Genomic DNA, 18,242 nt, shown 5'->3' with positions numbered 1-18,242 from the left:
AGAAATGCTCAAAGCAAACATACTACCTATATTGAAACCAGGGAAAGACCCAACAAAAGTTCAGAGTTACCGACCAATATCATTAATAAACGTAGATGTAAAGATATTTTCTTCTATTTTGGCTAGTAGATTAAAAGAAGTAATAAATCAAATCATTCATCCTGACCAAACTGGGTTTGTCCCAGATAGAATGTCAAGCAACAACATTAGACGTCTGATAGATGCACTAGATATAGCAAAGTGTAAAAAAAGTCCCATGCTGATCCTGTCTTTAGATGCCGAAAAAGCCTTTGACAGGGTCAGCTGGGACTTTATGAAGCTTACTTTAGAAGAAATAGGCATACAGGGATGGTTGTTTGACGCAATTTTGGTGCTATATAAAGATCCAATGGCGAGAACAATTGGCCCGGGCATATGCGCAGACTGGTTCAAATTGAACAACGGAACCAGACAAGGTTGTCCATTGTCTCCCCTATTGTTTATACTGACTATAGAAGTTCTAGCTAACAGAATCAGAAATAATGAAAACATCAAGGGATTTACAGCAAGACAGAAGGAATTGAAAATTTCCCTTTATGCCGACGATACCATTCTCTTTCTAAATAATCCGTCAACATCAACAGTAAACGCAATGGCTGAAATTGAAATGTATAGTTCAGTATCAAACTACAAATTAAATAAAACAAAATCAATAGCTATATACAATAATATGTCAAGTCAAGAAATAGATTTTTACCAAAAAACTTATAATTTTATAAAAGCAAAAACGTTCTCATATTTAGGAATAAAAATATGTAGGAATCCAAAAAACATTATGCGAACAAACTTTATGGACCTTTTAAAAGAAACTAATAAGAATCTGAAAGAATGGAGAAAAATAGAAGTATCTTGGGGAGGAAGAATTAATATTCTGAAATCATACGTTCTGCCAAAATGGATTTATATTTTTAGAATGCTCCCTTTAAGCATCCCGAATGAATGGTTGACAATGATTAATACTTCTTTCTCTAGTTTTGTATGGCAAGGGAAGAAACCCAGAATCAAAAATGGAGTATTATCAAAAGGATTAAAGAAGGGAGGTTTGGGATATCCAAACATAAGAAAATATTATGAAGCAGGGATCATAATGCATGTTATGACTACCCAGATAATTCAAAATAAAGAGGAAATATGGTGGTGGTCAGAAATAGAATCAAGTCAATTAAGCGACTCCCTAAACCTAGTCTGGAAAAATAAAAAATGCAACTTTTTTAGATCATATATTCTAGGCCAGATTATTCCAGTTTGGCAAAAGATAAGGAAGAAAATTGATTTAACTAATAAAATATTTGATTTTCAAAGAATAGACATAATAGAAGCAAATATAGAGAATATCTCCTTAAAAATATGGAAGGAAAAGGGAATAAATACATTAAAAGAACTGATTAAGGAGGGCAAAATCAAACCCTATAAAATACTGATAGAAGAGTTTAAGGTTCCTGTTAACGAAGTATATACCTATCTTAGAGTAAAACACTTTTTGGAGAAAGTTGAGATAGTAAAAGATGGTAAGATGTATGACATTTTAAAACCAATTTTACATCAGAACAAAATAAAGCAAATGTTCTCTAGGTGTGTCAGAATGTTGGATCAAATAGAGGACTCAGCCCTTCCCAATGCTATTAAAAAATGGAATATGGAACTAAAAATAAATATAGAATTAAATGGTTATCCAATATACAAAAAATCAGTAAATTCGTTCACTCTTTTGTACTGATAGAAACACATTTTAAGCTGGTTCATAAATGGTATATGACGCCAACTAAAATAGTTAAATTTGATACATCCAAGGATGTGAAATGTTGGAGGTGCAGAGAGGAAAAAGGAGACTACATTCATATGTGGTGGTCTTGTAGACAAGTGATTGTTGTATGGCAGTGGGCTCAACGTATCATCCACACACTTTGTGGTGTTGAAATACCTCTAAAACCAGAAACAATGTTATTACATCATCAATGGCCAAAATTAAATAAAATAAATCAATTTTTAATCATTCATTGCTTAATAGCATGTAAAATAATAATAGCAAGAAACTGGAAGGGAAATACCGCCTTTAATATTAAGTTGATAATAATACAAATGACCTATCAAATTAAGATGGAAAAGGATCACTGCAGGACTCTGGATGATAATTTGAACCTATGGTCAACTTGGGAAGAAAAATGAATACAAATGTAAAGGCAATAAGGTTACCATCAGAAAAAAGTAATAGAAATTGGAAGTATGTTGAGCTCTCGTGAGGGGGGGGGGGGGATGTCTTTGTGTCTATGTGTATGAATATTTTTTATATATTATGTATGAATGCTTTTATGTACTTTTTTGTAAAAGATTTATGGCGATAAACCCAATAAAAAGAAGTTAAAAAAAAATAAAAATGAATCCATACCTTTTGCAGATATAAACACCCTGGTGACTCTCACATTATATTTCTTGAGTATTATTGAGTTGAACTTTTTTCACCAAGTGTTTATGGTATTCATTTTTAGACATAACATTTCTGTTGCTTTTTTTTTTTTTTAAATCTCAGTGTACTCTGCAACATCTCCTGAGTACAAAAATACCCGATATGTATATCTGTCAAAGAATCAATCCTAATTATGTTTCTCATCCTAAACCAAATCCTAATCACAAATTGGATGCCGTGCCTCAAGTGGTTGGTAAGCAGTGTTAGGAGTAGTGTAAGTATAATAGAAAAGTTTTATGAACGCTGTGCTCCATGTGGCTTATTAGAAAATGCTCTACCCACTAATGATGCGTTTTGTATGGTGGTACTTTTCTCAAACAAACATTAGTTGAATCATCAAGTACATATACAAAAAAATGTTCTTTATAGGTCTCATTTCACAAGATTAATTTTGATCTGTGGAAAAAGAGCAATAAGATGGGGAAAAAAGTGCATGAGTCTCTGACTTAGATTACTATTACCAAGATCACCAAACTTGTACCATAAACCATAGTTACATAGGCTGAAAAGAGACATGTGTCCATCAAGTTCAGCCTTCCTCACATCTGTTTTTGCTGTTCATCCAAAAGAAGGTTAAAAAAAAAAAAGTCTGAAGCACTTCCAATTTTGCAACAAACTAGGAAAAATAATCCCTATGGACCCCAGAATGGAGGTCAGATTTATTCTTGGGTAAAGAAGCTGTTACTCTACACTTGAAAGATTATATAATTGAATATTCTGTTTTAAATTATTATTATTTCTATCATAAGTAACAGCGTTCCCATGCAGGGGAAGAAGTACATGCTCACTATACATCAGAAAAACATTTTTCCTTCCTTTATTGTCTTCTTTTTTTTTTTTTAATTAGAAGTGGGAGCCCTCCCTCGCAGGGGAGAACATAGAAAATCATGCATAGTAAAGATACTTATATATTGTGAGGAGCAAAGAAAACAAAATCATAATACACAGTTGTATTAGGCACATACGGCAAAGGTGATATAGCGGTCAGACAGCGTGAGTCATCTCAGTAAATCTTAGATGGGTGCAGTATAACAGCGCCTAATTGGGCCTAAACAAGTAGGTCAGCTGCATTCTTGCCAAGTTTAGAAAAGGCATTTTACATTACAACCTATTTAAGTTATGTCTATCTAGGCAAGAGATAAAACTTACAGCAAAATGAATCGTATGTGTAAATGAGAATCATTGTTATTCCATGGTAAACTAGTATGGTTCAAAAAGTAGACAGCATGTTACAGCGGTAAAAAAAATAGCCTCTGGAGGCAACAGTGTGTTGATAACTTATAAACTAAATGAGGTCAAAAATAGGAGCATTCAGGTAGGAGCTGCGGTGGCCAAGCACACTCCGTGGGACTTTCTAAAGTCGTAAGGTAGGTTCTGCAGTGCGAAGCCAGAGGGTCAGCCGTGGCAGCCTTCAGGCGAATGTGTGAATGGTTGAGAGGTAAAGGTTGGTAGAGCAAGATTCCACACCCGGAGAGGCCTCCATAACGTATTCAGAACTATTAATGTGCGTAATGCCACAGTGGACCGGGATAACCCCAGCAAACCCGAGGATGCTCAGCATTAATTGCACCTACAGGGTAATTTCCTCATCTGTAGTTTAGGCATATTGCTGACAGCGAGTGGCTAGCTCAAGCATGTGGGCCGCCACTTGTCAGGCTCTGATGTCAAAGTAGGCCGCAGACCGTAATTTAACCTCAATCCTGGTGGTATCAACTGGATTTTGGGGTCTACTAGTTGCCGGGGAATTCCTCTGCACAGATCTTTGCACCTCTTAGGCATACAAGCATTCGGGTGTGCAGTATTTCAGTATATTTTCAGACTCAAGGCCCAAGCTGTGTGAGATGGCTGCTGAAAAGCTCGACAGCCTGGCCCCGCTACCCCCAATATTCTGTTTTTATAAGTATGCATCTAGTTGCTGTTTAACCCCTTAAGGACCAAACTTCTGGAATAAAAGGGAATCATGGCATGTCACACATGTCATGTGTCCATAAGGGGTTAAGCCCTTAAGACCGTAGGGCGTACAATTACGTCCTTTTTTAAGCGGCTCTAAACGCCGCCAGGCGTAATTGTACGCCCTCCGTTTTTTTTTTACTTACCCGGTCGCCGACGATCCCACGCCGGCGATCGCGGTTGGGGGGACTCCCAGGGAGCCCCCCGCAGCACCTCCGTCCTCTTCAGCCCCCCCGGGCCATGTGAGAGTGAGGTCCTTGCGAGGACCTCACAATCACATGGCCGGTATAACTGGCTGCTGCATTGCCAGTTATATATATATATATGATCCAAGTATATATATACACATATACATACACACACACATACACTGTCTAGGTGTATTTTAATATTACTATATATATAATTGTATATATATATATATATATATATATATATATATATATATATATAAATATCAAATTACACGTAGACGGATACTGATTAAATATATATATAATTATTGTTATATATATTTATATATAATATAAAAAAAATGTAAATACGTAAAAAAAAACCTAAAAAAATAATTAAAAAAATTACAAAATATATAGATGTGTTTTATTTCGTTCTAACTGTATTGTGATAATATATATATATATTTATATCACAATACACGTAGAACAAAATAATCTATATATATCTATATACATAAATATATACGTATATATCACTATATATATACCTATATTTAAATAAAAATATAACAAATATATATATATATATATATATATATATATACACACATATGTATATATATACATATAATAATTCTACACATATATTTATGTAATATTTTTACATAATTAGGTAACCTAATTAATTACAATTAGCGGGACCTGCCTGACAGCCCATGCCGAAAGTATAGGGAATTTAATTTGCTAGCACTATATTTAACCCTATAACTTTCCAAGACACCATAAAACCTGTAAATGGGGGGTACTGTTTTACTCGGGAGACTTCGCTGAACACAAATATTAGTGTTTCAAAATAGTAAAATGTATTACAACGATGATATCGCCAGTAAAAGTGAAGTTTTTTGCATTTTTCACGCACAAACAGCACTTACATGGACGATATTATTGCTGCAATACTTTTTACTGTTTTGAAACACAAATATTTGTGTTCAGCGAAGTCTCCCGAGTACAACAGTACAGGTTTTATGGTGTTTTCAAAAGTTACAGCGTCAAATATAAGGCTTGTGTTTTATTTTTTTCACATTAAAATTCGCCAGATTGCTTACGTTGCCTTTGTTACCCTATGGTAGCCCAAGAATGAAAATTACCCCTATGATGGCATACCATTTGCAATAGTAGACAACCCAAGGTATTGCAAATGGGGTATGTCCAGTCTTTTTTAGTAGCCACTTAGTCACAAACACTGGGCAAAATTTGCGTTTTTTGCATTTTTCACACACAAACAAATACTAACGCTAACTTTGGCCAGTGTTTGTGACCAAATGGCTACTAAAAAAGACTGGACATACCCCATTTGCAATACCTTGGGTTGTCTACTATTGCAAATGGTATGCCATTATGGGTGTAAATTTATTTCCTGGGCTACTATACAGTCTCAAAGGCAACCAATCTGGTGAATTTCAATTTCAAATGTAACACGCTATATTTGACCCTGTAACTTCCCAAAAACACCATAAAACCTGTACATAGGGGGTACTGTTTTACAGGTGAGACATCGCTGAATACAAATATGTGTATTATATTGCAGTAAAAGCAAGCAGTATTTTGACATCCACAGTTAAAATGTCATGTAGAACTAAAGAAATTTAAAAAATTCTTATTTTCTCCCATTTTTTTATATTTTTTTCATATTAAATTATGTTCCATACCTAAATATTTGATGTTAAACGAAAGCCCTGTTTCCCCTGAATAAAATGATATATAATAAGGGGGGTGCATTTAATATGAAAGAGGTGAATTACGGTTGGACAGATATATAGCGCAAATGCCAGGTTTTGTTTACGTTTTGTTCTGTTCACAACTTGTACATTTGGCTCAGTCCTTAAGGGGTTAAACATCTGTACGAACTCTGATAAAACCACTTCTACAGGCAGAGAATTCCACATCCTTATTGTTCTTACAGTAAAAAAAAACCTTTCCTTTGCCTTAGACTACATTTTCTTTCTTCCAATCTAAACGCATGACTTTGTGTCCTTTGTATAGTCCTGTTTGTGAATAGATTTCCACACAATGGTATATATTGGCCCCGGATATATTTGTATAATGTTATCATATCCCCTCTGGGGCGACATTTTTCTAAACTAAAGAGGTTTACATTTGTTCATCTTCATAGCTAAAATATTCCATTCCTTTTATTAATTTTGTAGCCAACCTTTGCACTTTTTTCTAGTGCCATAATATCCTTCTTTAGAACAGTTGCCCAACTTTTCACAACATACAACTATCAAAACAGACAGACATACTTTTACCTTTCATATAAAATTAGATTGATGTCACTTATAATAGAAAACAACATTTACAACAATGTTTCAATGCATTTTTTGTTACAAGTAGTACATTTTCAAATTCAGAAAGGTATTAAAAATAATGAAAAAAAAATGCCCATGGCAAAAAAAAAAAAAAAAAGCTATTCGCAACATAATAAAGAATTGGAAAAAAACAACAACAAATTTTCTTTCTAATTTAAAATCCTTTACAAAGAACCACGTGAATAAAGTACACCTTCTGGCAAATCTGTAAATGCTGCTTCTTTTTCCTTCTCATTTCAAGACATGCTACATTATTGAATTAGTGCAAAGAAATAAGAAATTATACCTCCAGGTATGGCAAACATGAAGTTGCCATCTTTTTCCCCCATCAAAATTAGTTGGAGGCATTGACAAATGCATTAAACAAACCTATTTTTACACTGAAAAATCTGTCTTACTGATACAGGTGCAAATGAAAAAAACAACACAAAAATAAATAAGGTTTATAGCTTGGGAGTATTCTGCAAGGAACAATATATAGTGTGGCTGAAATGCTACTGTTGAGCAGAAATGAAAATATTCAATCACCTGCATTTTCTTGGCAGTATTTCTACCATTTTATGCAAAAAAATAAATAAAAAAAAATCATGTATTATTTGCACAGAAAGTTATAGCGAAAATATCCATAAATAAAATACCATAGTTAAGAAAGCAATTGTTTTGAATGAAACAAAGTTATCCACAGACTTCTAAATGGGAAAATACAGGGTAGATTAATGAACTGACCCCATGATATTATTTCCCTAAAAGCAAATACTGGCCAAATAGGGGAATGGTGCAGAACTGCTTGACAAATAAAAACAAAATAATTGTATAAAAATAATGATATACAAAATAAAATGTGAAATGAAATGAATTTGAATTCCTTGTGGAATTTGGGCATTTATAAAATGTTACAAAGACTATTTAGAATATGAGATGGGCAACACTTCACAATCTCTTAGAATATATTGGTATAAGCAAGCTCTTCATAGCAGCATTCTATTATCAATAACACAAGAACTGAAAGGAGCAGTCTAGTAGATGACAAGCTTGCTGTGAAACGCTTGGAACGTCTACTTGAGCTCATGCTTGACAAGCTTAAGCAAGTATGAAAAGAAAACTGGAAGCTGGCTATAACTAGATGTGTACTACTGATATGGCTAACTCCAGAATAGCTGATAGGAAGCCTTAAAGGAAGACTCCTAGTATTATAATCAGTACTACATGCTGGAGCGGTTATGCTGCCAGGGGTGCAGTGGTACCCTCCCAGAGTCATTTGCCAAACCATTTTAGAATGATTTCAAACCTTACCTGAGTCCCACTTGCTGCCTGGAAGCCCTGCTTTTGGATTCTTATTGCAGGAGAATCCAGTTAGCTCTACTGAGCTAAGCAGGGCAACGCCCATTGCCTGAAAATGTCTTTGGATCAGTCAGGCTTAGCTCAATGAAGACATCTGGTTGCTCTTGCAAGAGCAAGGCCCCCAGGTAAGTTGTCAAGCTGTTCTAAAATAGTTTAACAAATTACTGTGGGAGGGGGCCAGAGCATGTCTAGCACCATAACCACTACAGACGGCTGTATTGGTTACAGTGCTTAGACTATTCCTAATCCTATAAATAGATATATTTACTAATCAGATCCCTGCAACTATGCAGTTACCATCTAAGAAGATCCTTGCATTCAGATAAATCAAATAATAAAAGCTAGAGAGGTGAGCAGAATGCATAACCGCTTTCTTCTAAATATCTACTTGCTGTCAATCACATTAATGAATTTATCACATTTCACTTAAGCTTATAAAATAGTGTCAATTGACTAAACTATTTAAAGTTAGAATTTTATCACAATTATTTAATATACAAATATTTTCTAGTGTACTAGAATAACATCCTATAAATGAAAAAAAAAAAAGAGTAAAGATCACAACAGCGCAAAAGAGTGACAACACAGATGTATCTAATATGCACTATTACAAACCATTGTAACTTGTATGATATTCAGTTTAAAAGCTATGTTTTATTAACTTATGAGTGGCAAACAAATGTTTGCACATGTACTAAGAGAAAGAAATAACTACCGTACTTATTATAAAACATACTACTGACATGAATTGCTTATTTCAGGATAATCTTAAACATAAAAAGCACATTTCTACTTGGCACTGTTTAAGTTTGACTTATCAAAGCTTAGTAGTGTTTCAGAGTGTTACTTTTACAGAGTTCTTCAGTTTCAACATGTAATGCTCAATGTATTTTGTAATTAATTGGCTTTGTTGTCAGACATTACATATTTTATCCACTAATCATTATTAATGGATTAAGTTATTGTTTTACCTGCATTTTGGAACACTAGGGAATATTTTGTAAATGGCATGCCATGATATGGGTAATTTGAACTTGGAGGCAAGTCTTCTTGCCCCTCATGAGACATGGGGACAACAAATTAGTTCAATAAAATGAGAACGTATCCGCAATTTGACTATTCAGCTTCCACGACTTCCAACAATAATAGCTAAGGTCTATTGGGGGGTGTTGGGTGGAACTATTCCAGGGTGTACATCAAGTCTGTAAAATTTAGCACACAAATTCAGTCTTTGTGAACAACAGAGAGAATATAGTTACCAAATTCAAAACTTTTTGAATGATATAGTGTAATGCCCTGCTGGCATCATTTTATATGACCCTCTCCCCACAATATAAAAAGTTTACTTAACCTAACCTTTTGCGGTCCAAAAAATGTTCATTATGTTTTTCAGCAGGTCTTATTTATTTTTTTTGAAAAAGAAAGCCACTTACTTTGTTATGCAAATGACTGTAAATAATAAAAATGTAAGTGGCAAACGCCGGGTGTCTAGTGTGAGTGATGTAAACAGGCACATTTGCGCACACTGGGCACACAAAGTTCAGCACCTTTGCACATATTCAGGTCGCATTGTGTATAAGAACTGTTCACCTCACTTGCATTCACACTCATGCGAATAGGAGTGATGTAAACAGTCACATGCGCACACTTTAGGCTCCCGGATTTCGGCACTTTAGCTCACATTCAGGTTTGCATAGCGCATAAGAGCTATTTGCGTCACTCGCATCCCGCACTCATGCAAATGGGAGTGACTGCGAGTGATGTGAACAGGCACATTCGCGCACATTGGGCACCTGGCATTCTGCACTTTCACGCGTTCATTCGGCAGTACTTTTCAGGAGAAATCCGATGTTGTAGTATGTTGTCGAATATATTCCGAAATAGTACCGAAAATGGTTAATCCAGCGTCGGGCCAAGCTTCCAAGCTCGCCCCCGTCTGACGTCATGGAGCCGCATTGAGGACACTCAAAGGCTTCTCATAGAAAGCCCTTTTATTAGAGGATTTAAAGGACTTGGAGTGCATTCAAAGGGAGGGGGAGGGAGGGGGAAGGAGAGGGAGACAATGGTAGGAGAGCAGGGAATTGTGGGAGGGAGCTAACACAAGAGGGAACAGGCTCTGCCTGCAAGGGAGAAGCTATTAAATCTGTCAGCAGCATACAGTGTTCGCTTACGACAGACACAATTATGCATATAATTTACATTAGGCAGCCTGGAGTTCTGGCCTGGCTGCCAATGTTACATGTGCTAAAAGGTGCAACTTTCCCCCATCACATAATTAAAAATATCTCTGGATGTGCAGTTTTTTAAGCTGAAACACTGCACAGCAGACTCCTACCAGCATGAATACTCCAAAAGTGATCATGGTGGATGGGGAACCCTTTATATCAGTTATGAAAAAGCCATCCTCAGAATACCCAGTCCCGTCACTACCGGGCAGGCAAACCAAGCAATTGCTTGGGGCCCCGAGCTGGCCCGGGGCCCCAAGCAGAGACCGTGCTTCCTATAAGGCTGCAGCCGCCTAAGCTCTCTATAGAGAGCCTCAGGCGGCTGCAGCACTCCTCTCTAGTCACCTCCGTTCTGCCCTTCCCTGTAGCGTGGCCGAGAACTGAGAAGAACATAGGGAGGGGGAGAAAAAAAGAACAGAGGGAGGGAGGGGGGAGTAAAACAAAAACATGGGGGGGAGTAAAAAAAACATAGGGAGGGGGGAGTAAAAAATACATAGGGAGGAGGGAGTAAAAAAAAAAACATGGGGGGAGTAAAAAGAACATAGGGAGGAGGGGAGAAGAGTAATAAGGACACAGGGAGGGGGAGGGGGGTAAGAAGGATGGGGGAGGGGAGTAAAAAGGACACAGGGAGGGGGAGGAGTAAGAAGGGCACAGGGAGGGGGAGGGGGAAGTAAGAAGGACACAGGGGAGCAGTTTTAGATAATTTGCACGTTTGTGAGAACTGAAAAATGTGAATGTGAGTGTGTGTGTGTTTTAAGAATGTTGGATTTAGTTATTGTGCCCTTTTTTATGTATATTTGATTTTATGGTACATTGGAGTTTTTTGCAAATGTTCAATTGTTGAAAATGTTCAAATTTTATGCACATTATATGCAACAGCAGTATTTGCACTGTAAACCTTTTTTATTTATATAAAGTGAGGGTGAACTTAAACTGTATGGCTATGCTGTGGTTCCGGTAGGCTTTGTGTGCGTGCATGTGGGAGGGAAGGTGGGGTTAAGGGGGGGGGGGGGGGCCTCCATGTCCATTTTGCTTGGGGCCTCCAAATTCCTTCAAACGGCCCTGGGAATACCCCTTGTGAAACAGTCCAAATTGCCTTGTTTTAAAGATATGACATGATGAGGGTAATTAGCAGTTGGCAGCTGCTAATATATCTGTCAAAGATGCTTATATGAATTCTTATATGGGCAGATCTTTAATCCCCCCAAACCCACAAAAAAAGAAAGTGTGAGATATTTAATTTTAACTGCACTAGTTATGGATAAATTATTCTAAACAAAACTGACTTTTGATTTATTTTTTCCTCAATTTATTTTATTCATGTGTGCTATGAATTGATATATACTTTTAAATATCCTTAAAAAGAAACCAATAATAAAAACACTATAAAATATGCTTCAGTGTACTTATTGAGAAATAATTAAATTATGGTGGAACAAATGCACAGCAAAAAATCAAAAGTTGCTTCAGTTAATGCACAGGTATTCAGAAAAGACTAAAAGGGATTAAATACAACGTGAAAACACTTTATAGTAGAATGAGTATAAATACATTAATTGTGGACCTTACCTCAATCCAAAAATGTGTGACTGCTCATAGTTGAATAATGAATTAATCTTAGCATCCGAATTGATAATGATAAGTCTATCAAAAACATCCTGAAAAACAAAATATAACATAACTGAACAGCCCAGCCTTCCAAAACATATATTCTACTCATATTTCATGACATACTGTATTTATTCAAATCTAATGCATACCTTTTTAGGAAAATAAAGTTTCCAAAATTTTAATGCACATTAAATTCAATGGTGCATTACATTCGGGGCAAAATTCTAAATTTTCTGGTAAACTGCATTCCAGCTAATTAAAACTGCTGAATTCAAACTAGTGAATTAAAACTGGTGGACTAAAACACACAAATTGAAACAGATGAATTCAAAAAGACTACTTCAAACAGGTGAATTCACACAGGCAAATTTCTTCCCTGAAAGAGGGCTTAAAAAAGAATAGACAACATGTAACACTAAAATTGAAATGCAATCAATGTTACTATGGTATACTATGCCATTAACATTTTCATTGTAGCACAATGTTGTATAGTAGTATCTTTGTCCCACTCTTCTTCACAACATTGCTTCAGGTTATTAAGGTTTGCTGGTGTTTTAATGGCTTTAATGCATACATTATTTGCATGCAAACTCTATACAATTGTTGTTTTTTTTGGGTGGATGGGGGCATTTTTTATTTTTATGATGTTATAAGAAATACATATCAATACATATTGTTTCATACAGATTTTCAATATAAACAAGTGCTGACATATACTCACATCTGATAACGGTGATGCTATTAATCAATCATTTTTAATTTTCCCTGAATTTTTTCTCTTTCCTCTTTTTAATTAAATTAAGGCAATGTAATGCATTAGCTGCAGTGTTTCAAAAGTTTCAATGCTGCAGATATCTCCAAAACTTTATGCATATTTAAAAAAAAAAAAAAAGGCTTTATCCTCATTTCCTCTATAGGGGAGAGAGAATAATTGTCTGGTGCCCATTTAAGTCCACATTACCTAACTAAAATAATGTGCAACTTTGCTGTGGGCAGAATTCCACCGTAAGCTCAGTAACACATTTGGAGCAGCAATGAACCAAAAAAACATTAATAAACCCCCAAAAAAGAGGATACAAGTCATTAAAATAAAATATAAACATGGCCGAGTTGTTTTAACTATAAAAGAGCCGTGTCATATATAAATATCATAAATTTAAAAACTGACTTTTATTCAATTTGAATACAATATAAAAAAAAAGACTTGGCAATAACACCCATGATGTTACTCTCTAAATGTTGGGTATTCATTTTCAAATTAATGTTCCTGTTACAGTGTCATTCATAGATCAAATATATTAACAGGAAAAATCACTTCCAAAATTGATTGTGGATGTGGTTACAAAAATGCTATTAGAGTGTGTTTATGATAGCAATCTCTCCTACTTAAAATAAATGCCCCTTAAGGTTTTTTCCTCCCATTTTTTTTCCTGCATGTTAACACTGTCTATGAACAGCCACTGTTCATAGACAGTGTTAAAATGCAGGGGGAAAAAAAAAGGGCATGAAGCAGGAGAAACAAAGTATACCAAAAAGGGACAATTGGTGCGTGCAAAGGAACCTAGAAGTGGGTAACCCTTAAAGTTAAATAAACCGAGAAATACATAAATGTCCAATTGATATAAACTCCAACGGACACAAAAGGATCCCTTGAGGAATATAAAACTAATATACTTTTAAACAATATCTACAATTAGATTGATTTATTAAATATTTTGAGATGAAAAAAACATATATAAACACATTAAAAAGAGCACCTATTGAGGACGTGGGATCGCCGGTGACCGGGTAAGTAAGAAAAACGGTGAGGGTGTACTATTACGCCCTGCGGCGTTTAGAGCCGCTTACAATAGGGAGTAATAGTACGCCCTCCGGTTTTAAGGGGTTAACAAATGTTTCCGCTTTATGCACAAAGCGGTTACTAGCTTCTGACACTTAAAGGGAAACTACAGACATCAGAGCCACTACAGCCTCAGCAATGTAAAAGCAGCTTTTTTTCTGAAAAAAAACACAGTATTTGCACTGCTGCCTTAAGCCATCTCTATTGGCTATCACTTGACAACCACTAGAGGGACTTCCTGGGATCGCTATTGCAAAGACTACAGGACTGAAGTTCAGTGTCTATGACTAAATGCATCTCTATGAGGAGATGCTAATTGGTGCAGCATGACAATTTGCTGTGCATGCATACTAGCTGCACAATGCTTTACTATGAGTAAGCATTAAATTGGCTGACATGATCAAGACTGATGTATCCGGGGACACATGCAGACCTGGGAACTTGGGAAAGAAAGGAAAGTAAAACTATTGTTAATGCACATGAGGGGAGCAATAATGTAAGTCAAGCATGTCAAACTCGCGGCCCACAAGGACCATCTTTGTGGCCCGGCAAGCTGCAAGTACATGCTGGTGTTATAGCAGAGTAGGCACCTGCTTTTCCCCACATTGCAGATGCCTACTCTGTTAAAACTTACCCGGCTGGGGAGGAGGGCCAGCGAGAGAGCTCAGTGTTCCTGCTCCTCACTGCTCCCTCGTGCGCGCCATCTGTAGTGAAGCCGTGCGCCAGTATAGGACGTCATATTCCGGCACCCGGCATCACTAAACTGCGCGCGGGAGCAGTGAGGATCAGATAAAAGGACCCCAGGGAGATGCCCAACATAGGCTCCAAAAGGTAGGGAGCAATAAAAAGAAAAGTATGTGTGTGCAAGAATGTGTGTATGTGTGTGTGATTGTCTGTCAGTGAGTGTGTGTGTCTGTTTTTCAGTGAGTATATGTGTGTTTCGTGTCTGTGTCGGTCAGTAAATATGTGTGTGTCTGTCAGTGTGTCTGTATGTATGTGTGTGTATGTGTGTGTCTGTTAGTATGTGTGTGTGTGTTTGTCTATCAGTGTGTGTCTGTCAGTGTGTCTGTATGTGTGTGTCTGTCTGTCAGTGAGTATGTATGTGTGTGTGTCTGTCTGCCAGTCAGTGTGTCTGTATGTGTGTGTGTGTGTGTGTCTGTCAGTAAGTGTGTGTCTGTTAGTATGTGTGTGTGTGTGTCCATCAGTGTGTGTCTGTCTGTCAGTGAGTATGTATGTGTGTGTGTGCCTAAGTATGTGTGTCTGTGTGTATCTGAGTATGTGTGTGTCTCTCAGTGAGTATGTGTGTGTCTGTCAGTGTGTGTGTGTCAGTGTGTCTGTATGTGTCTGTCAATGAGTGTGTGATATGTGTGTGTCTGTCAGTGAGTATGTGTGTGTCAGTCAGTGTGTCTGTATGTGTCTGTCAATGAGTATGTGTGATATGTGTGTGTGTGTCAGTCAGTGTGTGTGTGTGTGTGTGTGTCAGTGAGTATGTGTGTGTCTGTATGAGTGTGTATCTGTATGAGTGTGTGTCTGTCAGTGAGTATGTGTGTGTCAGTGTGTCTGTCTGTTAGTGAGTATGTGTGTGTGTGCAAGAGGGAGGATCGGATTTAGCACAGGGTGGTAGAGAGGGGGGGTGCTGTGGTTTAGTAGAGGGGGATGCTGGGATTTTTCTATGAAAATTTAAGGTATTTCTTTTGCAGCCCACATAAACTTAAACCTTGTTTATGTGGCCCTTGCTAGACTTTGAGTTTGTTTTAAATATTTTTATTGTTATCACAACATAAAAGCAGGTTTCAAGTATAAAACAGTTTAAGCAGGTAGTCGCCTTCGCAGAGGCGTGCGTATTTAAGTTTCAGTTAGCATGGGGCAAACATATTGCAGATTCGTCTGAATATCATGTATTTGCCTACGCAGAGGCGATTGAGTCATTGTAGGCATGTATTCACAAATATTAAGTTTATATAAGCTTTGCAGGGTTGGACATCGATAAACAAGAATATTCTGTACTGAACTAGTATAACAAAGGTAGCGAGTTAAGAAGAAGAAAAATGAACAAAGAACTATTAACTGAAGAGTATATCTTAGTTATGCGTTTTAGACCATTGCACATTTGTGTGCTCCAGCATATTTCCAGTTGCATGTAAACAGTTGGTCGTGCTGTCTGGTATTTAACGTAGTTGGCCTGCTGACATGGCTAGCGTCTTAGTGTGCGTTCTATGTAGGTCTGTGTGTGTGCCCCAATCCTGTGGGTCGTATTTGTCGGAGAGTTCGGTTTGGGGTCTTGTGTCTGTACGTGTGTGTGTGTTTGTTTAGAGTATTGTCGTAACGTATTTGTGTGTAGCCTTTTTGTATATTTCTCTCTGCGTCTCGGTTGTTTGTTTATCTAGGCCGGGACGTGGTCTTTGTGTCCTCGTGTTGGGTTGTATCGTGTGTGTAGTGTCTCTAGTCCGACATGTTCAGTGGGGGGTGTCTCTCCCCTGTCTGTCTGTCGCGTGTCGCTGCCGTGTCCGTCTTGTGTGGCATGGTAGTGGGTCTGGTCCAAGTTTGGTGGGGGATGGTGGGTTGGTGTAAGGGTATGGGGTCATTTGCGGCTCCTTCCCCTGCTGCTGCTCCACTCCGCCGCACCCCTCCGCCCACCCTCTGGTTTCCCCTGCTGCTCTCTCCTTCCTCTCGTCTCCCCCGGTTACTGCTGGACTAGGCGTAGTTGAAAGTCGTTCGATGTGGTTATCCTCAGCCAGTGAAACCAGCGTGAGATGTAACGGTCTCTGAGCTTCGGGGTGTTTGCCTTTATATCTTCGTACTTCCTGGTGGTTTCCACCTCTTCCACCCACCGCGATATCGGGGGTACGTTTTTTGTGGAATCGATCTGGCGTACTGGGAGAGCTGTGCTCTGGCCAGCGTATGGGAGAATGTGTGTAGTCTGTCTGGGAAGAGTTCTGTTAACGGCCGAATGTTGAACGGGTGCACAAGGACGTCCTTCATGCAGGGGATGGCCGTGTGGCCCGTTGGGCCCGGTCTGGGACCAAGGTCTCCCGCTGGGAAGTCCGGGTTGCCCCTCAGTGGCAGCAGCGGACCTGGGTCTGTCGTTCGGTATTGTTTCAGCCCCTGCCTGTGCCAGATCTTCATGGTTGCCGCCACGAAGGGGTTGGTGATGCGTTTACTTCTGTATGCCGCCGCGGGTATCCAGGGTAGCGTCCGAAGGTCGCAATTGATGGTGTCGGATTCCAGTTGGGTCCATGGTTTTGTGCCGCTGGCTATCGTCCAACTGGCCACTCGTGTTAGGTGTGTGGCGTGGTAGTATTTTTCAAAGTCAGGGAGTGCCAGGCCTCCTCGAAGTTTAGGTAGGATTAACTGGTTGTGTGCTATGCGTGGGGACCTGCCTTTCCATATAAACTTGCGGACCTCGGCCTTAAAGAATGTTTGGGGGGCTTGGATCGGTACTGCCTGGAACACGAACAGCAGCTTGGGCAGTAGTGTCATCTTAACCGCATTTATCCTCCCTAGCCAGGAAATGTAGAGGGCATTCCATCCGTGAAGTTCCTCCACCGCTTTTTTTAATATAGGGAGATAATTTTGTGCGTACAGGTCTGCCGGGTTGGTGGTGAGCCAAACCCCTAGATATCGCATGCGGTGGTCGCACCAGCGGTATGGGTGTTGTCTCTGAAGGGTCAGTCTATCCGCGTGTTTGATGGTCAAGTTCAGTATCTCTGATTTTGAGTAATTGATTTTAAGGTTGGAGACCCGCCCGTATTCCTCGAATTCTTTCTGTATCGCTGGTAGGGAGGTTTGCGGGTTCGTGACCACGAATAGCATATCATCTGCATATGCTAGAGTTTTGTGATGTGTGTCCCCTATCTTGATCCCCTGGATGTCCGCATTGTGCCTGATCCTGTTCAGGAATGGCTCCAGCGTCAGCGCGAATAGTAACGGCGAAAGCGGGCAGCCTTGTCTGGTCCCATTGTGGATCTGGAACGGGTCTGTCAGTGCGCCGTTGATCCTGATTCGTGCCGTCGGGCAGGTGTATAGTGCCCTCGTCCAGGTGCTGTATTTTGGTCCTATTCCTATGGCGTGGAGGGTTTCCATCAGCAGATCCCAGTCCACCCGGTCGAACGCCTTCTCCGCGTCCGTGGACAGAAGAAGGGTTCCGTGCTGCTGGGTCCTGACGTGTGCTATGATATTCAGGGCCCGGATCGTGTTGTCCCTCACCTCCCTGCCTGGGATGAATCC

General features: G+C 38.6%; 1 protein-coding gene across 2 annotated transcripts in view; it reads right to left on the bottom strand.

Annotated features, from left to right (window-relative positions):
• The window catches only part of TBC1D32 (TBC1 domain family member 32), a 333,094-nt gene that overhangs the window by 154,694 nt on the left and 160,158 nt on the right, over positions 1-18,242 (bottom strand). For both annotated transcript variants that reach the window (XM_063443466.1, XM_063443467.1), the window contains one exon: positions 12,134-12,222. In XM_063443466.1, the coding sequence (XP_063299536.1) occupies positions 12,134-12,222 (89 nt within the window). The remainder of the gene's footprint in view (positions 1-12,133; positions 12,223-18,242) is intronic.

This window comes from Pelobates fuscus, chromosome 2 (genome assembly GCF_036172605.1).
Source record: "Pelobates fuscus isolate aPelFus1 chromosome 2, aPelFus1.pri, whole genome shotgun sequence".
Lineage (NCBI taxonomy): Eukaryota > Metazoa > Chordata > Amphibia > Anura > Pelobatidae > Pelobates > Pelobates fuscus.
This window is presented reverse-complemented; position numbering and strand designations above follow the sequence as displayed.